General features: G+C 39.9%; 1 protein-coding gene across 1 annotated transcript in view; it reads right to left on the minus strand.

The window, feature by feature from the left end:
• ctnna2 (catenin (cadherin-associated protein), alpha 2) overlaps positions 1-27,017 on the minus strand; it is a 279,750-nt gene that overhangs the window by 11,315 nt on the left and 241,418 nt on the right. The window contains exons 10-16 of the mRNA XM_029429381.1: positions 23,097-23,189; positions 21,269-21,425; positions 20,559-20,759; positions 12,385-12,536; positions 7,452-7,565; positions 1,531-1,712; positions 286-391 (exon numbers count right to left, since the gene is read on the minus strand). Of these exons, the coding sequence (XP_029285241.1) occupies positions 286-391; positions 1,531-1,712; positions 7,452-7,565; positions 12,385-12,536; positions 20,559-20,759; positions 21,269-21,425; positions 23,097-23,189 (1,005 nt within the window). The remainder of the gene's footprint in view (positions 1-285; positions 392-1,530; positions 1,713-7,451; positions 7,566-12,384; positions 12,537-20,558; positions 20,760-21,268; positions 21,426-23,096; positions 23,190-27,017) is intronic.

Genomic DNA, 27,017 nt, shown 5'->3' on the forward strand with positions numbered 1-27,017 from the left:
CAACACCTCGTTTGGGAGCTAATTATATTAGAGACACAACTTGGTTCTGCTGTCTTGCTCTCTCAGTGCCGGCCCCATCGGGAGACAAAGTCATGCGGCAACACAGCCCACCGCTCCTGCTGGGCTTGTCAATGCCCACATTAAAGATTTCCAATGGCCATGCCCACTTGCTCCAACTCAAAATGTGATACGCCGCCAGCTGCTATGACACAGTCGGGGACAGTTTCAGACTGATAGAAAGAGTAATGATGAAAATAACAGTGAGAGACACAGTTGCAAAGCTACCTGATCTGCAACAGCACGGGCCAATTTGTCCATCCTGGAACCAGCCTCTGCAATTTTCTTAGCCGCGTTGATCACATCTGAGGAGTTCTTCAGGGGGCCTTTGCCTCTGGGAAAATTCAAGGAGAGAGAAAGTATTAAAAAGGGAATGTGGGTGGAGTTGCGAGGCAGAGGACACGCAGAGCTTCCTTTTAAAGACTGAGCTCACCCCTGAGCTCATACGGTAGCGCCTATTTTGCTGTGGCTGGCAGGAGGAATATGAAATATGACAATCAAACCAACAACACACGATTTCCCAGATACTGGATGTAACAAATACAGTATGCCTTTGTCCCTAATGATGTATCATAGAGTGGCCAACCACTGAGTCTTTGTTCTGTGTTGTGTTTTCTTCATTTGCCAGCTCGTCAAAGTTATTGTGGCTAAATAACTGTGTTTGCCTGTGTGTGATGTCTAATTTTCAGTCAGTGCTAAGCTGAAATTCCTACTCAGTTTGTTCATGCCAATCTGAGTAACCGGGGTCATTGCCAAGTAATAATGGTGCAGTCACAGCAACACAGCCATAATCACTCTTGACTAATGACTCATGGCTCTGATTTGACTTTTTTTCTTCTCTTTTTGGTTTGTTCCATGCCATATAATTGTGGAGTGGTTCAGAAATCCATACACGAGGCAGATAACCATCAGTTAGGCATTCGGGATTTCCCTGATATGTTGATCCCAGATGGGAGAGATTGAGAGGAAAAGCTGCTGGCTTTTAGTAAACATAAGCGACAAGACTCTAAATGCAAACAGATTATCTATTACAGTATATCTTTGAATCACAGCATCGCTATGTAGTCTCAGCAAAACAAAGGTTGTCTGGGTCACTTTGCCTTTCACAAAACAGCGTGCAGCTCTGAGGCATTGTGAAGGCAAGATTGTTTCTCAGCAAACCCGCTTGTGGTCACTTTATTTACTTGCTGCTCCAATATTTCTATTTAAACAATGATGACAACAATATCTGTATGTGAAAAGGGTGGAATTATCACCTGACGCTCAGCTTTTTTTCTCATCGTTTTGGGTTTTATGGCACAACTTTTCTGTTTTGGTTCACTCTCACCAAGCTGTTTTCAGACACAGCAGGTAGCTGTTTGCAGTGAAAAACCTTTGATACCCTCTATACACGACCTAGCCAACACCAAATGCTGTGAACACCAGTGTTGTGTTCACAGCTTTTTTTCTATTGCCTTTAAGTGTCATTTTTACCTGGTGAAGTCCGTCATCTCCATCATGATCATACACATTTGCTTGGCCAGCACAATGATGTCATTTCCGTTGTCATCCCACTTGGCCACTTCTGCATCTAGCTTGCACTTTTCCTGTCTGAAGCTCTCCACCTGCTCAGCAATCTTAGCCTTCTCCTCCTGGGGAAGCTGTGCCATGATAGCCTGCAGGCAACCGCGGAGCATTGGAAGAAACAAAAGCATTAGAGGAGGAGGAAGAGGCTGTTAGGGAGTAAATTTGAGCAGAATAAATTGGAAGGATTGCTCAGAATGAGGGAAATGCCAGAGGAGAAGCATTTAGGTATAGGAGGGAGATAAGGTTGGGAGGAAGAGAACGATAGGGAAATGAGGAAAGGGGCGAATAAGAAGAGGGATTAGTTAAGGAGAAAGAGAATAAAAGGAAGAATATAAAAGGGGAGAGCTGTAGGACCATTTGTTCTGTTTCTTTCTGCCCGGTCTACTTTTTAATCCGCCCTACAAAACTTGAACACTAAGTTTGGAGTATGACTATCCCTGCCCTTCTGAAACGCTTCAAAATAAAGTTCTAAACTTTACATTTAATGACTGGACCTTTTCAAACCTCTTGACATCTTATATCCATAAAGAGGAAATCCATTTTTGCCTTCATTTTTTCCTCAGCGGCCTTTGGGGGTAGGTCCAAAATGGCATAAATCTTGTGGCAAGGTCACAGGCGCAGTAAGGACCTGGTATTATTTGGGAGATAAATGTATAATTACCTCGCTTCTTAGACCAGAGAATGAATAATGCATTTGTTCAACATTATGTCAGGGAGGTGAGATGGAAGGAAGAGTAACCTGGTTTCCATTAGGTCGATTCTATTGACTCGAGAGGCAGAGAGAGAAAACGAGTACAGTAAAAAAAGAGAAGTCACCATTGTTTTTTAACCTCATCTATTATTGACTCTCCTCCAAGAATTACTATTCTCTCAATGAAATAATCGCCCTTGTCCCCCTTTTCCCTCTTCCATCTCTCACAGCAAAGCTGGTGTGTGGGGGTGAGCTCAGAGAGAAAGTGCGTCACTTTACTCATGTCCACTGCTAGATGTGTCAGGAGGAAATTGAAAACAAATAATATAGATGACTTGTCCTTCTGAAATTCTTTGAAAAGAAAATAAGTTGAAAGAGGGGGGAGAGGGGGGGGCCGCAATGAAAGAGAATACAATTGAAATTACAGACACAAATAGAGAAGCATAGAGGCACAACTTTCTCATCAGAGGCCAACAGATGTGTCCATGAGCTTTGGCCTACTGATCACTGTGTGAGCAGAGTGGTGCAAAGCTTTGATGGCGGTTAGCTGTATAAACCCCCCCCAAAAAAAGAAAAAACGGCATAAACAAACAAGCAAACCAGCCCCCTCAAGCCCAGTGTAGATTTCCTCTGCTGCTGGTGCCAAGACACACAAACAACAGCGAGGCAGCAAATCTCATTAAAGCGCGTGTGGGGGAAAACACTGCTCACATTTAAAACAAATACAAAGTTAATATGTATTTAGATTGCACAATGAGGAATAAACAATTTAAAAACAGACCACTGATTCCAGCAGGGAAAACTTGTATTCACTTTGCAGGTGTCGCTATGAATTATGGGTCGCACACCGCAATGGCTCTGGTGCCCCGGAACCACCATTTATTTAATCTATGACAAAAAAAACACACTACAGTAAATCGCCCCATCTACAAGTCAAATAAAGTTAATGTACTTATCTGTGAGATCCCTACATTGTTTTGGCTTGGGTTAATTAGCACTATTGGACTTTGATAACAAAATATTAACCGATAGCCCTCCTGCTTCTTTGAGTTGTTCTTACATAACACAACACTTGCTGTGCCTTTTTTTTTTTTTTTTTTTATCTTATGTATGCTGTTGATTTCAATAATAACTTGTTTGTAAATTGATATCAGTTTGAATAATAGCACAAACATATATAAATATAAACTTGAGCGGTGCAAAAAGCATTTTAGTCCAGACACTTTAAGGGTGTTTTGTGCTCTCAGCTGCGTAGCCAGTAGTTCCCTCGGGTATGGTTTGCTGATTACATGCTCGTGTTCAATGTAGCCAAAACATGATGTAGGCAAAGCTGTACAGCAATTGCGGCGTAATCGATCGCGACACAGGTGAGTGCACTGCGCCACCAGGCACATCTCTCTGACCTCAGGACTCGAGGATGGTCGTTGGCATATCTTTGCTGCTCATTTTGTTTCTGCACTCAACTGTTGGGGCATCAATTATTCACTTATTTCTATAATTACACCGAGCGCTATGCTCCTGGTGTCAAATCGGAGGGTACATCTTTGAGACGAAGTACAGCTATGGTTTTGCTGAAAGTCATTGTAACAAGTCAGATAAAGAATGCACATGGAGAATCGGGGGGGGGGGGGGGGAAGTTCTACGCTTGGCTATTTCTGAGAGGGCAATCAGAATGTTTTCTCTCCGTCTTCTGTGCATAAGTGCCGCTTTAAACCAAGACGAACGTTCGCTCTCTCAAAACAGCTAAAGGGAGCAAAAGGTCTCTTGAAACTCAACAATTTGGATTGAAAATTCCTTTTCTAAAATTAGGGATCAAGGGAAGTTGGGGAGACAGACTGAGGGATTTGGATAGTATTCAAATTCACTCTGAAAAATGGTGTGACAAAACAGAGAGAGCATCAGGGAGGGAGGGAGGAAGGGAGAGAGAGAGAGGGGGGGGGGGGGGGGGGGGTTCTGAACACAAAAGAAAGCTGCAGCACAGGGGTAAACATGAGCCAATTGCGACGTCAGGGGAGCAGGAAGGCACTTGGTGAAGCCCCCGTCTCCCTCCTCCCCTGCTCTCTAGAATTCACTTATCCCCAAATCCCTTCCCCTACTTTACTGATAACAACAAGGAGCGGGCCTTGGGAGCTTAACATAGTGGCAAATCCGGCCGAGGGAATGCTGTGCCAATACACTCTGCGACTCGGCTACGTCTGCAGGGATTAGAGCGCTTTCCGGGTTTCTTCACCGAGCGCGGCGTCTTGAAATGACTTTAATTTGTTTCATTTGAAATAAACTGCCCAGACACTCAGAGTTCAATTTTATGGATGACCTATCAACAGTGTTATCCAATCACTGTGTTAAGAGATGTTGGATGTGTGTGTGTGTGTGAGCGTGTGTCTGTGCATTATCCGTGGTGTGTCTGCATGTTCTAATAGAAGGAGACACTATGTACAGGCCCTCCTTCCCCCTGTGTGTTTTTGTGCCTTCTCGTTATGCATGTTTGCTCTAATAAGTTAGCTTTATGCATAAGTATAATAGAAGTGACAAGTGGAGCACCACACAAGGCAGCACAGGGAACAAAGGCTCCTGGGAGTGCCCTGGACTTGATTTGATTTCTTTCTACACTGAGCAACACAGAGACAGTGAGATCGGGAGAGTGAGAGGGAGAGATGTTACGCCTGTGTCCTGTGTGTGATACCCGCACACTGGAGGAGCCGGGAGGGATCATGACTGTAAACCTCAGTGTGCTCATCTCAGCTCCTATGGAGAAAATGGATTACACTTCCTCTTGTCTGTTCGAATAGAAACACAGAGCACCAGCGTGCACTTGGCATGACCGTGAGAGGACAGCAAGCTTTATCCTGGCACGTCAGGCTGATGCCGACTGGGCAGATCACCAGTGGTTCACTGCAAACGCATCTTTTATGGATGTGCTTGTCTTCTGCGTGTGTAAATGTTTTGTCACTGAGGGCATAACAGTGTCTATGGGTGGAATAACAGGCAATATAAACTAACTGTCTGAGAGGCTTTGTCAGTATACCAGATGTATTGTACGCTGTACAAGATAATGTGTACTTTATGTACAAATGTAAACATGTTTGATAACACAATGCGTTACATCGTCTGGCATTTAATTCGATGCGAGTTCGAGCGCATAGCTTCCTTATAAAAGGTTGCATGAACAATCATGTCATGGAACCACGTCAGCCTTTATTCCACCTTATATCACTTGTATTACAGCAACAAGTTGTGACAAAGGGACATGCTGCGACTTCTCTACTTCATACTGTTCCCAAGAAGAGCTGCCCACTCAAAGCATAGTTAAGTGCCAGGGAAAACAGTTTGGTGCTGTGAAGCTCCCTTGTGTGGCTCTGTAAGCTCAGATGGGCCTGCACCGTTACGCTGCGGGAGCCGTAGTGGGAGTATACATACAACCAACTCGAAGCACTTCACACCTAGGACCCCCACAGTTATCATGGAAAAGCTTTAGTGCCCCAAAGCATGGGTCTGTTTGTTTGGTTCATGGTTGGATTTCAGTTCTCTCTTAGTTCCAACAGTTGAGTTGTGTAATCAAGTAAAGCAGAACTTACAGTCCTTACTAAATCAAATCAGATCTAAATGGCACTTTATCAATTCATATTTTATTCACTGTTAAACATGGATGTACAATTTCGGATTATTAGAAACACACGTGAAATATTTTAACCCGTTAATTAACATGACCTAACCTCTACTAAGTAGTTTTTTTTTTTACGGAAAACGTAACCTTTCCCATTTCCCAGTTCATGTGCCTGAACCTAAAACAAACTTTACAATCAGACAAAGGTCAATTCAACATTTTTTGTAACAGTCTGATGTAATGATGCTCTGCCAGTAGGGGCATCAGTTAAGTTTGACGGGCCTGTTGGCTGCACTAACAGTACATGATATAAACATTATGTAACATTTTAAAATAGATTGGATCTTTCATTGAGAATTGTCATTTGTTTGGCAGCAAGACAATAACTAATGGCAGGGATAATGGAATATAAAGCAAGAATATGTAACTTCTGAAATAAGAAATAACAATCTTCCTCTTATAAACCTTAATTAGAAAAAAAAAACACCTTGTTCAAATCAGTAGACTCGGCTTTTACAGCCTTGGTTGGTCTGTTATGACAAGTACTTTATAACTCTTCTCTACTTCCACTATGATTACGCTATGATTTAGCCTTAATAATTATCCCATTATTGATATGTGTGGCAACAGTGGCTGCTGTTCAGCAACAGTTACATGATGTTCAGTGTTTCCATCTAGCCTTAACTATGAAAGGCTGCCTGTTTGCAGCTCCTTAGCATCTGAATAGGTAATTTGATTTTGATTTAGCTACTATCAAAAGGCATCACAATCAGGACTATAGCTGTATCAACATTTAGCAACAATAAGCTGCTATTTCAGTTTTATTTAGTTCTCCTTTCTTTGTGCATTACCCCCCTGTGTGTGCAGACTGTGTTGAGACTCAGGCAGTATAATACAGGCCTGTGCCATGGGGAGAGGCATTGGGCCAAGTCATACTCCTGCCATCCACAATCCATTCAACATGCAACACACCACTAGAGCCTCTGTGTTGCTGGAGGGAAGCAAGCACTGATACCCTCTTAATGTTCTTTAAGCTGGACCCAAGTGAAAAATTGCTAATGTGCAACAAAGCCCAGACCCTGGTGATCGCGACTGAAGCCTTGGCACAGTGCTATACTGCATTTTGTGTTTTGTCTGGCATCTGAAGGGAATTTGGTAATTACTTCTTTGTTTATGATTGCAATTTTACACCTGCCACCCCCGAACAATGTTTATTTTAAATAATCCGGCTTGTTATGAACATTTACAGTAAATGGACTTTCATGCTATGAAAGTGGAACTAGTTGGCGGATTCGATTCCAGTATGGTCAGGGAACAGGGGTGGGTGTTGAGGTGGGATGCAGTTCAACTTGCAACTCAGCCTACGACTGAAGCAATAACACTACATTCACTTATATGATGAATTTGGGCTTGTTGCCCAGCATTTACCCGATCCAAATACATGTATTTCTGTACTTTTTTCATGTCAAGTTCCACAACTGAGGCACATTCAGGAAGTTTTCCGCACAGTGGGGGAGATTAACATCCACTCACCCGAGCACTCTGTCCAGCAATAAGCTGGTCATCTTCAGTCTGGACACTAGTCCTGCTGCGAGTATCATAGTCCTCCTGTTCAAAGTCAGAGTCATCTTCCAGCTCCTCTGGTGTCTGTGAGAAACACAAAGACAAAGGCGGGCAAACAGTCAGAGAGAGGGAAACTGGAAAACGAAAAAATAAATCATACGACTCCTAAATTGACAGTCGAAAAGAGCAGCTTTGACTTCATGCCCCATTGTGTGGGAATACAGAGTAACAGACAGCATATGTTCCCGTGTTGTTGTTCAGTATACATTGTCTCATCGGGAATTTGAGCTCAAACCAAAATCAGAATATGACAGAGAGAGATGTCACGCAATAAAAAAAGTCAAATCTTCATCGTCTGAATAACACACCTTTTTCCATTACAAAACTCTTCTGACATTTCTGATTATAGGTATTTTTCAAATTAAAAGCATTAATGCATTAGCTTTCAATGGAAAGCTAACAAGTGTCAGTGCCTTTTAACACAGAAATCATCAAACAATTATAATAATTAAATATAGAGGTATACATAGAAGCACTTAGTCACTGTTACAGAACAATGAATATGAGAATTCACTGGTAAATATATGGACCCATTTCAATAAAACCTGCGTCAGCAACCTTTGTTCCATACACATTGCTGTTAAATAAGAGCATGCCCAAAAGCGTCAAGTTTTAGTGGATTAAAGGGGGGGGGGGGCACAGTCATTTTTTACGCTGAAGGGAGACGTTGCCACCGGATAAAACCACCAAGGGGTAAAAACCTCATAAAAACCACTGTATGCAATTTTCACCTGATGCCTACGTGCAGTGTTTGAAAGTCTATGGAGTGTGTGCTGATTGTGAGTAGTGTGTGTGTGTGAGTGAGAGAGAGAGGGAGAGTGTGTGCTGTAACCCTTTATTATTCAAATATGTTTTAAATGTAAGCTAATATCTTTCTTCTACATTGATTAAATTATTTCAATATGTTCATGATTTAATTTACGTCATGTTTAATGGTATTGTACAGTTTGGCAATGAATATAAAATGTTTTGAGGCAGTTAAATAAAGCACAATTGTAAAATTATTAAAAGTTTTTTCCTGTTTTTTTTTCTCCAGTATTCCAAAAGTATAACTTCTACCAATGACCTGTTTGGGTTTGCTCACACTGTTGCGTAGTTGCAGGAATATTGAATGTTGGCGGATATAGTGTTAACTTCAGAGATTCTTTATTGGGTCACCTGGCTAATGTCAGTTGCCACAAAATATAAGCTAATAAATTGCTTAATTAGTTTCTAACAACTTTGAAAATATGTAAATCTGTTTGTCAAGCTACAAATAAAGGATTAGACAATATTTTGCGGATGGTCTGCCAAGGCTGGTGTTATTGCTTTCAAGATCCACCACGGCGAAGCACATTTTGTTTAAAGAGCACTCATAGCAGGACTGCATAGCAGATGTATTGCTTTTATCTGTGTACATATTTGCAGTTTGTCTCTGCACAATAATCTTATGTTTATTTTGTATCTTTGAAGACGTATCATTAAACATTGCTGTGTGGCGATTGTAATTATTTTAAAGACAGTCCTTTGATTTCTCTTTTTAATTCAAAAGAAAAATAATCAGATTCACAAGCGTCATATACATAACGAAATACACAGCATTACTCTACCGTGCTAAATAATTAGAGAAACAAAGCCTTGGGAGCAAAATTGGAATGTAATTGACTTACATTTTTTTCCATCTGCTCAAAGTGAGAGACTTAATGATTAATAAACATTTTTATTCCGCTGTCTTACTAATTAAGATTAGTGGGTTAGCCAGCTAACTTCAACACAGGCGTGTTGATATAATTACTTTTTTAAACAAAACTAGTGCTCATACTGGCTCTAGAGCAGGACTTCTAGCAAACAACAGGTTGCTAGTAGACAATAGCTCCAAGCAATAATGAAATAAAAGTAATGCATACTGATGTAGGCTAGTTCTTGTGAAGCATTTCCTTCTTAGTGGTTGATCCAGTGTGTTCTGCTGCACTTATATTATATCATTACTGAACATGACACGAATAGAAAACATTTTAATGGACTCCATGAGATGACGTATGTATATACAGAATGTGTTTGTTTTCATACACTCGTCATCTCATGGAGTCCAATAAAAGGCTTTCTATTCACAGATAAGTTCAGCAGGACTCACTGGATCAACCGCTGTTGGGAATTATAAGAAGGAAATACATATATCTATATATCAGTGGTGGGCCGTCAGGGCCTTCTCTGCTGGCCTAAACATCATCAGAATATAAATTTAATCTTGAAATATTTTTTTCCACAAATATGTATTAAATTATTCCCCATACTCTATTCTCTTCATTTCATAGCTTTCCTCTTGGTTGCGCTGCTTCCAGCCTCAGATCAAGATTTGGAGGGCTGGCCTTTATGTTAGAGCTTTTATCAAATCATATTTCAGCCATCATGTGTTGCCAGGGTCCAAGAAATCTATATACATATAGATATATATATATATATATATATATATATATATATATATATATATATATATATGTATATATATATATATATATATATATATATATATATATATCTATATATATATATATATATATATATATATATATATGTATATATATATATCTATATGTATATAGATATATATATCTATATGTATATAGATATATATATCTATATACATATAGATATATATGTATATAGATATATATATATATATATACATATATATATATATATATGTATATATATATATATATATATATATATATATATATATATATATATATATATATATGTATATATATATATCTATATGTATATAGATATATATATCTATATGTATATAGATATATATATCTATATACATATAGATATATATGTATATAGATATACTACAAGCCTTTCAACTGAACATGTTTACATTTTCTTTAGTATATAATTACATTTATTAGATTATTTGAATAAATGCTCATTTTGCTTGGCTTTGCTAGTTATGTGCTTATACTCCTATTCAATGCCACTAAATTAAATATTTCTGCCTTTGCACTGACCATATTTCCCCATGGAAAATAAAAATGTCATCTTGTCTCAAATTCAAACACACTTAACAAACCTTCCTCTCTATGAAAATAGCTTGATCACAAAATCCAGGGTAATAGAACCAGATGTTCACCAGCTGCAGCGACTGCTCACTCATTTCCATCGGGGCACTAGGTTGGCACAGTGTACGTGCAGATACATGGGGGCTCCCGCCAAAAAAACAACAATATTACCGAGTAAAGTGCTCTGTTTTTGTAATTATGCTGTTAACTTTGTGATCATAAAAGCAGAGGATACAACTTGAGCCTTTGAACTAAAGGAATTTTGTAATTTAGTGCTACTTTAGCTCTGAACTTGCAGTAAAAGTTGAACTTTCTGCTTGAGACAGGCTGTAGGTCAGTCTGTTGGGAATAGAAGAAAGTCTAAACACTATTACAGTTATCAGTCTCCAACCACTGTTCAATTTCATACATGTTGCACTGTATCCAGTACTTGCTACTCCATCACACTACTCTATTCTGTACGTGTGAGCGTGTGTGTGTGTGTGTGTGTGTGTGTGTGTGTGTGTGTGTGTGTGTGTGTGTGTGTGTGTGTGTGTGAGAGTACATAAAGGCCAGCACAAAACTTTCATTATAACTTTACACTCTTCTCAAGACCTGCCTCATTTTTTAAACACTGTGGAGAATTGGTTTCTTAATCCATCGACTGCTTGTAAGATCTGTGCCGTAAAAATTCTAAAGGAGCCATTACTCGGCTTAAGTGGGAGAAAAATAACACAGACGCTTAAAAATGTGTGCACAAAAAAACTATTATATGTGGCCCCAACATTTGCTATCTATATGATGAAGATAGACAACAGAGAAAGCAAGGATCTTCCAAGTTGTCTCCTCAGAAAGTAATTGAAGTTGGGTGGGATTATGAAGCCAGCTGGTCCCGGGCAGTTCAAAGCTGCCTGTTTTACATTATTTACCAACATCAAATTATTTTCCATAATTAGATTTTTTCCAGAGCTGCACTGGGAAACCTTCCAGCCTGCAGAAAGTTGAATAAATGAATTATGTGGTGAAGAGAGAAGGGCCAGTTCGGGTGAAAAATGCAGATACTGTAACATCAGAGAGGATATGTGAGGCAGTAGAGCTGCTGGTGTCATGTTTTTATGCAGCATTTTTTATAATGACATGCTGTAAAAATGTTCTACCAGCTTCATAAAACAAATCACATGACAGGTGTGACATCAAGTGGGACTTCAATTGAATTTTAGATTTCAATTATGTTTGTCTTCCTCCTTAGGGCAGATATATTTTTGTAAAAGAACATCCACCGCATCTATGATAGTCCGTAGCACAGTTCGTTCTACCAATAATGTGCCACAGATGTGTAGCTAGAATTAGAATGAAGAGGCAAAAACTGGAAGGGTGTCTGTGAGTGTGACACATTTGTCTCCTGAGTCATGGATATGAATGCAGTGACTCAGGAGATTTTGTTCTCACAGGTTTTAGGATTAACTGCTTTGGTTTCTACCTTTGTATTTTCAATTTATTAATTAGACAATAATATATGGATTGACGTGATTGTATATAGCAAAACATTTGATCATAAATTTAAACCAAATATGCTTAATACAGACTCCTTGGCTGACTATCCAGCAGTAGGAAATATAAAATTTATTTAGATGTCTACATTCACAAAATACCCAATAAACTGTTTTAAATATATGGAGGACGGCAGAAATAAATTATTACACTTGGTCTTGGTCAGCGTTTGCAAACACTTTTGACTTGAAACTCTTGCTGAACATTTAGACCATTTCAGAGTATTTCAGCGAGTGTTTTCCTTATAGAGGAAGTAATGGATTTACCCTTATCATGAGAACAGCTTTCCGTATGTCACGCACGCCGTCGTAGACCAAACGGGATGCATCAATGAACTCATTCTCCTCAAAGGCCTGTGGAGGGTTCGTACTCAGTGCCTCGATAGCAACCTCCACTTGTTCAGCAAAACGGGGCATGACTGCAGTGAGAAATAAGGGAGGGGAGACAGAGAGAGCAAAACAAAAGATATGAGTCAGGAGTATCACATATGATAGTAATATTTTAGAATGGGTTAATGGGTCAATTCAAAAAAAGAAAAATGACATGGAGAAAGCATAATTATTAGTGTGCAGGTTGTCTAGGAGAGGGCATGATCACAACCTTTTCACCTAACTCAAATGTTACAGCAGCCGCTCCTCCTGTGTCAGTCTCTGCTTACTTGTGCACTTCACAAGAAGGCAAGATGTCACCCTGAACCTGTGTGCTTGCGATAATATGCTGCTCACACATTGCACGCCAATTAGCAATTTCACCTCGGCTTACCCAACAGGAAGATTGGCCTGTCTGTCACAGATCTGTTTGTGGCGTGTGGCATGTGGAAGTGTGTGTACGTGTGTGTGTGTGTGTGTGTGTGTGTGTGTGTGTGTGTGTAACCTGTGAGAAGATGTACAAGGACGCTAACTTGCAAGCTCAGCCTGTCAAATCACAATGAAGAGAAACATAATCATCAAAGTCTTTTGAGTCAAACAAAAGCCAAGCAACAAAAGAAAAGTCCCTATTGACCATAAAAATGGTTGGTTTTGTTGTCAGTATCAATTGGCCAGACCCAATGGAAGAGCTTTATGCTCTTTGTGTGTTCAAATGAATTCTGCTGAATGTGAATAGACATTATTAAATATTCACGAATATGGACAGAAAGTTTGAATATTTAGCAGGCTACCTTTCCAAGTAATCTCCTGTTGAGTCACAATAATTGAATGCAGAGTTTAATAATGTGGTTTTTTTTTTTATGGACTGTGTGGTGTCGGAAATTATCATAACAAAAGCTAAGGTTTACCTGGACAGACAGTCGGAAGCCAGAAAAGGTCGGTATTCATATATTGTATCTATGGAGGCTTTTTCAAACAACATAAATGCTTACAACACCACCATTACTTGCGACTCTGCTTCAAGTCCACAACTATAAAGATTTTGTTTTTATGAATCAACAATAAATAAATATATACTTAGAAATGATTTTAGATCGAAAAGTACAGGGAGAGAGAAGAAAAGACAAAGAAAGTGTTTCTTGGATATGTTAGAAAAAGATGTCTCGCTGACTAAATTGGAAATAATCTGCAACAAATATGTATTCATATAGAGTGGCTTTCTGAAGAGTAGATACGTGGACTATTTAAGACAACCCATTTTGATAGGATAACACAGGTCTAATAAGGACAGACAGATAGGAAAAAAGAAAAACAGGGGAAAAGACAAATAAAGTATGACAGCTTGGCTGGTGAGCCTACACCAGAAAGCCAACTGTGTGATTTTATTATCATCCTCCGCACTTTCTTCCTCTCTTACATGCCGAGTGAACTAAATCAATTAGCCAGCTTGCACTAAAGGTGTATCTGCAGTATACTTATTTGTCTGATATAAAACATAAGCTATATTTCTCCAAACATAAAAGGCACTACAAAAAGTCTCTCCCTTTCTCTTTTAGTTTTTAATTCAGTTTAATCCACTTACCGCAGAAGCGTAAAATAGGCTTTTGGGAATTGCTGGGAAGGCGTTTTAAATAGAAATATTTAAATGTTCTCCAAGCTCTTAATGAGCAAAGTTGCTGATGGTAAGGAGCAATTTCACTCATTCCAGTTGAAAAATGATGAAGGGAATTAAATGTGACCATGTAGGAATGGATTTTTTTCACCCCCTAGGCTTAAGCATAGTTAAAGTGAGAAGTTATGGAAGTACAATGAATGCTTAAAAACCTCCCAGCTGAGATGACGTGCCCCAGTAAGGTGTTTAACAAGCTCCAAACACCACAAACTGCACCGTTTTTTATGCCTAAACCTCAATTTTGCATGAAGACAGCTCAATTTAGGCAATACATTACAAAAGGTAAAATCAAAGGCAATTATACAAACTAAATCATTACGTACAACCTCAAAGCTAGAATTATGTGTCCAGTTTGATTTGTTTGGTTTTTGAAGGATACAGTTTTAACTCCTACATTACGATGATGTGTTTGAGCAACTAATCATTGTTCAGACTTACATAACCTTAGAGTTCAATTCTGATGGACTGATACACAATTAATGAGATCAATGAAAACATTGCACATTCAAAAGTATTATATTTCTTCATATCCCTTTATAAAATGTATAAACATACTACATTACTACTATATTATTCTTGTATTTTAATGTTATACATTATGCTTTACTGTGGTATTTTATTTGTTTCTATATGTATTTCAAAGTATTATATTTGTACTGCATAGTGTGTACAAATTATATATACTGCATATGTTATATTTATACTTTAAATCGGCTAGAATCAATATTTTTATATCGATGAATGATCACATGACCATTAGTGATGACCCCCCCCAGAGATTTATCACCCGTTTCTGCAGTTCCCCTCAGCGATACAGAGCATTATAGTGTCTTTCAGCCGATGTTGTACGGCCCGCAACTTAACTGTTCAACGTTACTTGTTTCAGCAAAAAGGCTCTAAAACCACACTGCGCAACACCTGCCCAGCACTAAGTGACGGACATATTAAGCTAGCCACTAGCTGGTAAACATGGTGGAACATTTAACGGCAAAACTATTTTGCCGCCCCGATAAGATGGAGCCCTGTAATTGTTTTCAAATAGAGTAAAGACCTTTGCTCGCTGCTTTTGCGTTGCTGAGCGCCTTGCCTTCTTCTGCGCTATGAGCCTCGCATTATTGCAGGAGCGCCCTGAAAAAGAACGCAGACAAAAGCGCCTCACATCCTTTGAGTTTTTCCCCAATGAATATTTATGTAACACTGATATATATGTGAAAAGTAAATGTTACATCAAACTCTAAAGCTTCTAAAGTAGAACATTGAAGGTTATGAGATTAAGACTTCAGTGCTCCTGCTCTTTGTCTGCTCTCCTTCACTCTCACCTTGGTCAAAACGTTTCACCTACCTCATCATACTGCACTGCTCCTCTCATAGCAATGTCCTCATCAGCACTCGCTCCTACTGTAACTCCCACCTCTATTTACACACGGATTAAGAGGCCTTACCTCCTCTCTTTGCAAGCTATGAGTTTGCCATCTGCTTCCCATTCTGCGTAAAAACTCTTTTCCCATCATTATTACAATGGATACACATTTACCCAGTCAGTCCCCTTGATGTCACGAACAAGGTATTCTGATTAAAGATTTTTAAATAAATGCTCAATATTTATGGTGAGTTGCTTGTAGTCGTGCCAGCCACAAAGCCCGGTCCTAAGAGCGATTATTTTTAAAGTCGGCAGGGCAAAATGTCTTTACTTCTTTCCCTCAGTCTCTGCTGCACTTCTTTTTAGTGCACTTGATCCACTGATTTACAGGCATGCCATGTGGGTGGCAGTGTGTGCATGTGTGGTATTACTCACTGCAAAACCCTGGCTAAATCCCATTTACTGTGCCCCGATGTAATAACAAGGAGCAACGCCACCCTGCTTCTCTAAATGGCACACTGACTTAGGCCATATATCAGTTTTTTAATCTACCCTCTCCAGGCACCACATTAATGATCAAGCTTAAAATTTGTCCCTTTTTTTGAGGAGAAGATTAGTTTAAACACAGAGAGTTAGTCGGCAGAAAAGTATCTTAGAGAAGAAAGCGGGAGAGGGGAAAAGAGAGAGAAGCTATAACCACTTTCCCATTAGGCTATTGATTTTTCTCAAGGACACGCTTCAATCCCAGGCCCATGTGTGGACTGTCTGTCAGGAATCTATGGCTCAGCTTTACACCGAAGAGTTGTGTGCCTTGGTTGCCTGTATTTGGACCGGCCGTAAATCTGACCACACTCAATATGAGAAAGAGGGATGGGCAAATTGAGACAAGGTCAAAGGGCAGGTAGTTGTGATAAGAGTCCTGTGTGGATGTGGCAGCTGTCAGAAAGACAGGCGAGTGGCTGCAATTGGCCGAGAGGCCGCGGGCATAAACACAGGGGCAATCAAATAAAAACACAAACAGCCAACTCAAAGAAACACACACACACACACACACACACACACACACACACACACACACACACACACCACAGGATAAATGTTTTACACATGCACACCACTGAGAAGAGGAAAAAATGGGACCACATCAATGAATTGCACTAAAATCCCTGTTCAGATCGCTTAGTGAAATCACTTGGTGACAGCTATTGATTTTTTGGTAGAGTCTAGTTAATTGGACTCAGTATCCTCTAAAAGTGTGTGGTCCTCTATCCTTTTTCTTTGTTCAGCAACACTTAATCATCTTTCCCCCAGCTATAGATTTCTCCTTGACTGTGTTCAAATCCATAGACATCAGGACTGTGAGAACTAAGGGGGAGAGGGAGGCAAAAGTTCACAAGGATCAATAAGTGCTTTATGGTCCAGTTCAGATGTGCATGGTAGCCCCTTAAAAAACCCAACTACTACCATTAAGAGGGAAACAGGAAGAGGAAACACAACAGCTCTTCATCAAATAGAAATATGGAGCCACTGAAACGTCGGTCTAACACAGTTTCCCGTTCCCCGCCCTAACATCTCAATTAGCACCCACAAATGAGAGGACACGAGGCGTCGTTAAAGTTTAACACAGGAGTCCTCCCTTAGGTCATGCAGCCAGTGAGACTCGCCTATTTGCGGCACCTTCTTCATCCTCTTAGCCCTTACCTTGATGAAGTCAAACAGGACACCAGCCATCTTAAAAGAAGTTTCCATCTTCTTGTCAAATGTATGCCCTGCTTAAGTAGGTTACAGTCCTACTGCACTTCCATAGAATAGAGAAGTGTATGAGTTTTATTTGAGCATGAAATTAGCTTGTAACCAAATCACAAACTAATTCATGTTGCAGACTTTCCATATTTTTGGAAAATGCCAAAGTTGCACAAATGACATTGTCATTTGACACTACAGGCAAAGTAGTAGCTGTAGAGACAGGCACAGGCACAGGACATCATAGCTGCTGAGGTCTCAAATCAACATGTGTAAATTATTTCACTGACATTAGAGTTTGTAGTTGAAATATTCAACACCAAAGATAGTGTCAACCCACATTGGTTATTTTCTTGTTGGTGTCTGCGTACAGAATCTGTCACTGACTCTGAGAACATTGTGTACTCTGTACTTCACAGTATTCAGCGCAAAGCTGCTCCAGTTTCCAAAAGTCTTTTTACAGGTTCCGATATAAAAACAAGACAAAACAAATACACACGGACAAGCAGCCGCTATGAAAATGAAAATACTACAACTGCAACAATCATTTCCTGCAGTTGGAACAAGTGGAACAAGTGGTACATTTTCAAAAAGATATTATTTAATATGGATGAAGCATGTCCACATATTTTTCTTTTTGCATCAATGGCACTGTGTGGGTATTATCATTATCTCAAGGAAAATGAATTTAGTTAAGATGAGATCAAAGTATTCCAGCATATGTTTCTTAGTGCTAAATGTGTTAACTTAGCCAACAGTGCAGTAAACTCATAAACTTTAAGAAATACAGTGAAGTATCTTAATGTGTAGGTGGTTCAACTAATCCATATAGATTGCTCTTGGCTGTTGATGTTTCACCTTATTATTCTATTTTTCATGTAAAACCTCATTCTGTAAAGTTATAATGGCCAGTACCACGGTGTAGGACCACGGTCGGAATTTGATTTCAAAATAGAAATGCTTCAGTAAACTGATAGCATCTTAAAATTGGTAAATGTTGCTTTCTGCTTCTGTTTATATATATAGAGTTGCAATTATGTCAGTCAGCTTTATTGTGTATCCGTAGTCTAATTAATGAACATTTTGTCATTTGTCTATAAAGCATTAATGTAGTAAGCTTCTCATTTTGAGCCATGTTATGTAACAAATATTATGTTAACTATTCAATAAGCAAATACATGATAAAGAAAAATCAGTGGGCAATCGATATGATGCCGCAACATCAACTGTTCTCCTGTTCTCAGTAATGCTGTGATAATGTTTCTGGGGTCCTGCTGACTCTAGAAACAGGCTCCATACCAGCAGCAACATTATATATTCTTCATGTGTGACAGGGTTATGGTGATACAACATTGACCTTAAGTGTCCACGAGATATTGCCAATGTACTTCATCAATTAATTACCCCAATCAATTAAACTAAATTATGCAATAATAGAACAGAATGTGCTTAAGATACCATATAACTAGCACTGTGTGTAGTCCATTATGTCGGAGTTGAGTGCCAGACTGGCTCACCTAATGCTGTTTGCAACTTATCAGCTAGCGGATGGGGGGGGGGGGGGGGGTGACTGTGTCCCTCAATTATCCTGGCAGATGAAAGTAACGAACAAAAGAATAGATATAGCGCCTCGCTAAATGGGCTCCAATGGGAGAGATAGAAACTAGGGCAGGGATGGAGAAAAAAATAGAATGAGGAGAGGGGGGCTATTGTCCAAGAGGGATTGAGGTCTGAGTTGATTCTTGTGGACAGATCGTTTCTAAATTACTCCTTGCCTTTCATCCTGTGTGTTTGTTCGTACATCTTTCCTAATGGTGCATCTTTTTAAAGACATGCAACTTTTACTTTTAAGAGATTTGAGGAGCTATTTCATGGAGCAAAAACGTTTCTCATAAAGACGCCTTTCTTCTTTGCTAACATATTATCTTAAACAAGACTGCATTAATGGCAAGAAAAACACGGACCTCTCATTCTCTGAACCACCTGTGTGTAACAATGTTTTATATAATGTATGAAGTTACAACAGAACCAATGCTGGCAAAAATAAACACATGAATGAGTTTGTAACGTACAAGGTCTGTACCACCGGTGCTTTCAGGAGATAGCCACAGCCTTGCACCCAACTCAGCTTTGTCTGGCAACACAATTATTACAATAAGGGATTTAATTGAATGATTCCACAAGTTATACATTTAAAAGGCGCCCTGTGGAGTTTTCTTGTAAACAAGGAACATGGTATGTTTACATTCAGTGTTACTCAGCAAAATGTATTTTGTGTATCCGTGAGATTTAAGACATTTGTTGAGTGCACATTTTAAACCCTGCAGTGTTTACAGCCATGTTTACTAGCTTTCAGTCTTCACTGCCTAGGCTGGCGCATTGCAGGATATCTTGGCGTGTTACTGCCACCTGTAAATCAGTAGAACAGTTTGAAGCATTCAGTAGGATTTGTGTATTAAGTGACACACACACGCATGTGAACGAGGTAAACTAAATGGGGACGAACTCATTTAAACATTGAAACAGCTCCAAAGTACTATTAGAGGTCAGAAACTCCAGAGGGAACCTTTAATGTGGTCTACAATTTAATACTCTGAAAGGATAATGAAGCATAAATTGCTTTTATTCCACCCAATAAGAGCACATCTTGTGGCCTACTTCAAAATCCAAAAAACTCCAGAGTTAAATATATTGAGAGGTCCGATCCAGTATATACTAAGCCAACATAACATTTCAATTTCACAGCACTAAAACACAACCTCTTAAAGTTCACTCTTGACTCCACACTGGGTCCTCACACCCTATATACTGTACTGCGACATGTGAAGGCCCCGAGTCTGGTGTGCCACAGGGATAAACTCAGGTCTCCTGGAATGTGCCATGACACAGAAGCTGCACAGTGACGGAGAAAAAAAACGGATGAAAAATGGATGCATGGCAAGAGTGGCAGAGGAGTGAGCAGGTGGTGTCCAAGGTTTGTGTTAGAGCCAAGACACTGATCCAAACTGTGGGGCACTGAGCATCCAGGCAATTAAGGTGTGTTTGTAAGTCACTGACCACGCTGGGAAGCTAAGTGCTACCTTGTGTTTGTGTGTGTGTGTGTGTGTGTGTGTGTGTGTGTGTGTGTGTGTGTGTTGCACGACTCCTCATGAAAGTAGCTTAACTCGCCAAAAGGGTTGTAGCAGAATGTTTGATGCAAGCACAGTACACAAGTGAAGGATACTGTATTAATCTTCACAATACACAGCAATACATTAAACTTTGACTTCACACCAGCTTTGTGTACAGTGCACTAACCAGTCTCGGACAGGAGCTTGATGGACTCCAGCACACGCTCAGTGTAGACACCAGGTTCGTAGTTTTCCATCTCAGCGTTAATGATGTGGACCACACGAGCAGCTCGGCCCCTGATGGCTCCAGCAGTCCGGTCAAGAGTGTCCACGTCTCCCTCTTGCAGAGCAATTACGCATTTGTTGACATCCTCAAGGATGTGGTTCTCTTGGGAGAGGCAAACAAGAACGACAGTGAATAGAAATGGAGGGACCAAGGGCTTTTTCTTGTTGGGAGATTCTTCAATTCTCCTTGTATACGGAAATCATGTTTTAAATATTTTGTGCTGATGATTAATAATGCACAATACATTTACCAATGAACCAAATGTACAATGTTATACGTTGGTATACATGTCAAAGAGCCAAATGTATAAAACGACAAACGAATGGTAGATGTTGGGCCAACAGACAAAAACGTTTGTTTTCAGGTTGTTTTGGATTCATGACTTTTCTGTGATTTGCTCTATTTTTTGTGATTTCTTATTTGTTATTATGAAAATTGTGGTTTTGTTTTTTACATTGAGCTGCCACCGAGAAATCCCTTGGACTTTGATGTGTAAAGCTTCCAGTTACCAAATAAAACTGTGACTGAGTGAGTGGAAATAAATAACAAGTGGATCATTCTCTTCAATTAGCCGGTCATTGAAGATTGTTTTCCCCCCGTTTGCCTCATACCTGACACAGAAAGGAAGTCATCCACAGAGGTGATGTCATCCACAGCTTCAGTTAGGATGCGCACCTGCTTCTCCCACTGATCCTTGAAAACGTCCATGTTGTCCTGGGCCACCTTGCTTTGGGGGCGGGCAGCCAGAGTGAGAGCGGCGTTGATAACCTGACATGGAAGAAGGGCCAACATTGTTACACAAGGTATTTATAGAGCAACACATACTGTATTAAGTTAAAGGATGAGGGTGGCGGCAACCAATGATAATCATGCATTAGATCGTCTTCCCTGTACTGTCCGTGGCTCTGAGCGCCAAGACCATTCTTTCCTATTGAAGATGTAAATCTTTAAAAACAGCTTATTAAAAATAATGTCTGTTTAATTATTTCATAAACAGTTTGACACTGTGATGTAGCAACTATTACTCAAATAGGAGCAGAAAGTGCATATATTGGGGAATATTTCAACTTTCACTTTGGTGCTCTACTGAGTATTTAAGGCAGCATATGCGGGAATGACTAAAACACTACACAGTACATGTTCATCTTAATGAAGAAAATGTTATCGATTTTAGAAAAAGGGAGTTTTCAGGCGTTGTCTTTACAGACAATATTTGTCTGTAGGATTGAAGTGATGGTTTTGTTCTTTTCGTGGGACAAATATAGAAAATCAACAGACTTATCCTGTGAACACGTTGCCAGTAACATACAGTACATACATTTGTGTCGTGGTAAAAACATAACACAAATGTGTGTTGTGCAGAAAACCCATGGATGTATTGAAAAGATGCACACTTTCTTACAGCTCGAAGAGAACAAGGTTATCTTTTCCAAAACGTATCTTGACTTCAAGAGTCTGATCTATGCAAGATAGAACATTTGGCTTCGAGCCCAAACAGATCAACCCGTCACAGGATTTTAAGGAAAAAAAATGGCAAATTATGTCCTTATTTTCTTTTAGATTAGCAACATCCTGCTGAGACTCTTCAAATCAACTCATTTGTAGGACAGGCAGTATTTATCATATCACTATGACAGCTGGCATGTGTACATTAACCAGAAGTATCATGCTTTATTTTCTTCCTGTTCTGTATCAATAACTGCTTTTTAGATATAGCTTTAGTTAAATTAATCTGATGTAGGAAAAGAGACACTATGATCTGGGCATGGCAGTCGCTGTGGCAGTGTCTTTGTGTTTGTGTGTGTGTGTGTGTGTGTGTGTGTGTGTGTGTGTGTGTGTGTGTGTTTTTATGTGTGAAGATAAGGGACCAGGGTTAACTCTACTCAGAACAGATGGAAATATTTCTCTTTGTTCCACCCCCTCTTTGTTCCTCCTTCCCCAGCCACAAAGTCTGTGTCTGTTATGTTTTTTAATCTGTCTGTGTTGAGGTTTGCCAAGAGGTATCAGGAGACGGTTCCTCCCCAAGTTTTCTAAGTAAGTGGGTCTCAGCAGGTGTGCGTAGTGGGGCCCGCATATTAGGTCCTGAATCTTAAATTCAGCCTGCCACCTCTCTTCTCTATTACTATGTTGGGTCCCGTGTGAATAAAGCCTACCGTTAACCTTGGAAAGAATGAATCGATTTCAACATCCTCCTTTGCTTGCATCCTCGGAAACAGTGCAACAAGGTCCACCTACACATTACTCACAGCTCTTCCTCCTATTCTGTCAAGCGTAATTCTTTCTCTGTCAGTTCTAGCGGTTCCCATTTTTGAAAAACTCTCTAAAGATACCTCTGTGGGATGAAATCAGAAGAGTTTATAATCAGCAAAACATTTTTTACTTGTGCTTGTGTAAAGAGGGTTTCTTTTTTTGGGATGAAAGTGTGTTTTAAGTCCTCACCTGTGGACATAGGCTGTCAATTTGGGTGGCAGCCATTCGAACCAACTTCACACCCTCTTCATTGTTGGAGATGGAGCAAGCCAGGTTGGCCACCTGAATAGAGCAAGCAAAGAAAAGAACACAGTGCTTAAAACCAAGTGAATTTACCTGAAGGTCATGAGACAAAAAGGGTTTTCTGAAGTTTTCCTGTTCCCACACTTGCAGACTCCCCACTGAAAAGCATTGGTTTACATTTTTTTCAAGTCCGTCTTAATACAACATTCACATTCCCGTCCTAATGTGCCAAGTCCATATTCTGTCCAAAAATGCATTCTTAAAGTTAATCCAAGGTAAAATGAGGCCAACGGCCCGAAGTGGGTATCTTTTAAGTTAAAAAGTGTCATCTTTGTGTTACTATCCCTTCTCTGTAGCTCGGCAAGGAAACACTGTGGAAAACCAGATATGGAATTTTGTACTAAAAAGACGTTGGTAGATATCCACTTTTGACAGCTGAAGCCTTGCATTAGCTTCAGCTGAATGCATTTTTTTGCAGGAGGTTTGTGGCTTTGTCCCCCATTACTTGCATTAAAATTGCACAAGGATGAAATCTCTTCACAGCCAGTATGGAGAGAGGGAACACAAGCGGCCAAAAAATTATATATTATTAACCTTTAATGTGTGAAGTAGGTATGTAGAGTGTGAATGCATCCCTCCTGTATATAAATACATGGCAGCTTATGCAATTTGTATTGCTACTTTATCTGTGCAGGAAAGGGAACTTAAACATTTGTCTTAGAAAATCATTGTGACAGGAAACGATGTACCAAAGGTCGGAGTCTGCTCAGACACTCCTGGTCTTGTCTTTAATTGCAGGAGAAGTAACATCACAGACAACACATGTGACAATTTCTTTGCTGCAGGGTTGGTTGGTTGGAATAATAACATCACTACAGAGAGCGTGTATGTCAAGAATGTTTGTGACATAGCAAAGGGACATAGCACAGGTTGGAATAAAGCGCTCAGTTGCCACAAGGTAATTGGATTCATTCAGATCCAAACTGGCCAGGTTCTCACAATATGTTAAGAAAGCTTAACTCATTAGGTTGACATTTTGCAGCATGCCTGTGATGCATGACTAGCATGCCTAGATCATTATGAGGCTTGGTGGTGCAAAGAGGTGCTTTATTGTATAATTAAAGTGCCAGATGTTTTTTTTATGTATGAAACAAACGTTACTTTGATTCACGTCCGTCCTTCTATCAAGGTAGGATTTCTTGATAACACGTTTCCTTTGTTAGAGACAGCTTTTAACAGTCATTTTTGGAATTGTATGTCAGGCGAAGCTGCTCTAATATCTTAGGGAAATGTCTGTCTGTGAATCTGTCCACAGTTATTTGTTTCTTTAAACTAATTATATTGGAGTGATGGATTGAAGATTGTGTGATTTGGTATCTGTATGCAGTATATCATTCTCTTTGGTTAACAGGGACTCTGAGTAATTAAAAAATCTGATTAGAAAATATTTGAGACGCTATACAATATTTGAAACCTTAACGTCATCTCTCTTACTGCTGTATTCCCATGTGAAGCCATCACATTTCTCCACAGTATCACTGTATTTCACAGTTAATTTTCATAGCTTCAAACTCTATATAATTCAATACCATCCTTAGGTAAATCAGATTGCAGCATGAGCTCTGGCTTTGAAACTGAGCTAAACAGACACATGCCTTTTGGCAGAAAAAGGTGCCAGTCTGTATTAGCACTTCTAGTGCTCACATGTCACTGTTTGAGGCAAATTGAGGTAAATCAAATTTGTGTTAGAGGACTCTTGCTTAGAGCTCTGTCTCTTTACTCATGACAGCAATGAGCACATTGATGGATTGCAGTCCTTTATGTGAAGCAGTGTGTGTATGTGTTTAAAGTGTGTGTGTGTGTGTGTGTGTGTGTGTGTGTGTGTGTGCGTATGTATGTGTGTGTGTGTTTAAGAGAGAGAAAAACAGAGTGTGATTGAGAGTGCGTGTTCTCCATAAACGTGAGTGGCTGTTTGCAGAAGGTTTGAATAACATGCAAAGCTCAATTTAAAGCACAATTCCAGCATAATTCAAGTTCCCTGGATTCACTTACTGTTTTGCATTACAGTAAGCTATACAGAGCATTTCCTGGAACCTTAATTATGTTGTGACATATCTGCAAATGTCTCCTTTGAAAAGTACATTTGAAATGAATGCTCTGCAGTTTATACAACATATCCGAGTAAAGATAAGGGTGACCAAATCAAGCCCTTATTGTTTCAAATTCAGCCATAGACCTTTTACTTAAAGTGACTCTAGCTAGAGGAAGCATCCTGTTTAGTTTTTCGTATTCGCAAGTTAAACTCTTCTGTCTTGTCTGATCTCCCTTAAATGCAACGGAGCTACTTCCAGAATATTTGTGCTTTTTGAAATCTTTGTTCCAATACAACTTGGTGCGAGTTTGTGTTCCGAAACTGAAATATCACTCTGAATAACAAAGCATTTATGTGTCAGTTGCTGTTTCTCCATAAAGCAGCAGACGTTCAAGAAGTAGGACAAAGGTTCAGCACTTTGTCCATTTAACTCTTTTTCCAATTGCAGTAAAATTAGGGTTCCTGACCAGCAGAAAGCGTGTCTTCTCTCCGTCTTTATACCGTAGTTTCCTTTATCCAGTTCTGCTCAGGCCCAGCGGCCAATATGAGGCTTCACTGGGCCCATGTGAGGCAAAGGGGCAGAGGGCTTTCTGGAGGCTGGAAACATGCCCAACAGGCCCACTCCCACTCCCTCTTACCCCCACACAGAGTGCTGGGCCAGGGCCAACGCTGCAACATCCAGCCAAAACTACTAATTGCAATTATCTAAGGAAGTGCCTCTCCTTTGAGGTTTTTTTTTTTTTTTTCCAAAGAGAGGAGGGAAAAACCAAGACAGAAGGTTTGAGAGTACACCATGCAAGCCTAATGCTGATACGGTCAAGGATGTTGGAACAGAATATACAATTCAAAGAGGTGAGTGTGTGTGTGTGTGTGTCTTTGTGTGTGAGAGAGAGGGAGAGAAAGGGAGCAATAGAGAGAGAGAGATCCCTGCTGAATGCTCATTCTTCATTTTAGCCTCGAACAAAGAACTATCGATTTTGTCCTTTTGCTCTGGCCGGGATAATCACTTCAATTCTAATTTGATGAAGGTTTCCACTGCAGTTGGAGAGATGGGCATTCTCATGTATGCTATCTAAATCACCTAAATGGAGCTGAGTAACTGAAAATAGATCTGACAGTGTCATTTTTCCCCATTTTTTTTTATGCAGGGGGTTGTTACTGAGAACCTCAAATCTATCGTCAGGAAGCACTGATGATGGTAATACATTAAATAACATCTTAACCATTTCTTTATTGCTATTTAGCACTGTCTGCGCACAATTCACACAATCAGTTTATCTCCATGCAATCTCATGAATATCCTCTACCTGCCTATTATTCCAATGTAATGCTTAAAACCTTTGACAAATTACTCCCCCCGCCCCCACTTTTATTTTTTATATATTTTGATCGTTCTGGATGGCGCGAACACTTGAGTGGCTGTGCCAAAGAGCAGGAAAGCTGAGCCAGAAGAAGACTCTCCTTGTTTCACTCAGGATGGTCAGTGCCCCCGTAAACCATGCCATTTCCACGGCCATTTTCGGGCAGCTACACCACACAAATCTCCCTTCCAGTTACTAACTCTCAAGAACGACTAATAGAGCCGGTGTCAGCCAAGGTGCTGGGCAAAACAGCTTCGCCCGAGGAAGAAGCAGGAAGTGGGCTTGAAAAGCAGAAGAATGGTATTGGAAGAAGCAATTAGTGGGGCTGACATTTTAAGTTATGTGATGTAACACATAAGCACTTTGTTCTATTAAAAGTCTGTCGTCAAGACGCTCACTCGTTGCAGAGGTGGT

This window comes from Cottoperca gobio, chromosome 1, assembly GCF_900634415.1.
Source record: "Cottoperca gobio chromosome 1, fCotGob3.1, whole genome shotgun sequence".
Lineage (NCBI taxonomy): Eukaryota > Metazoa > Chordata > Actinopteri > Perciformes > Bovichtidae > Cottoperca > Cottoperca gobio.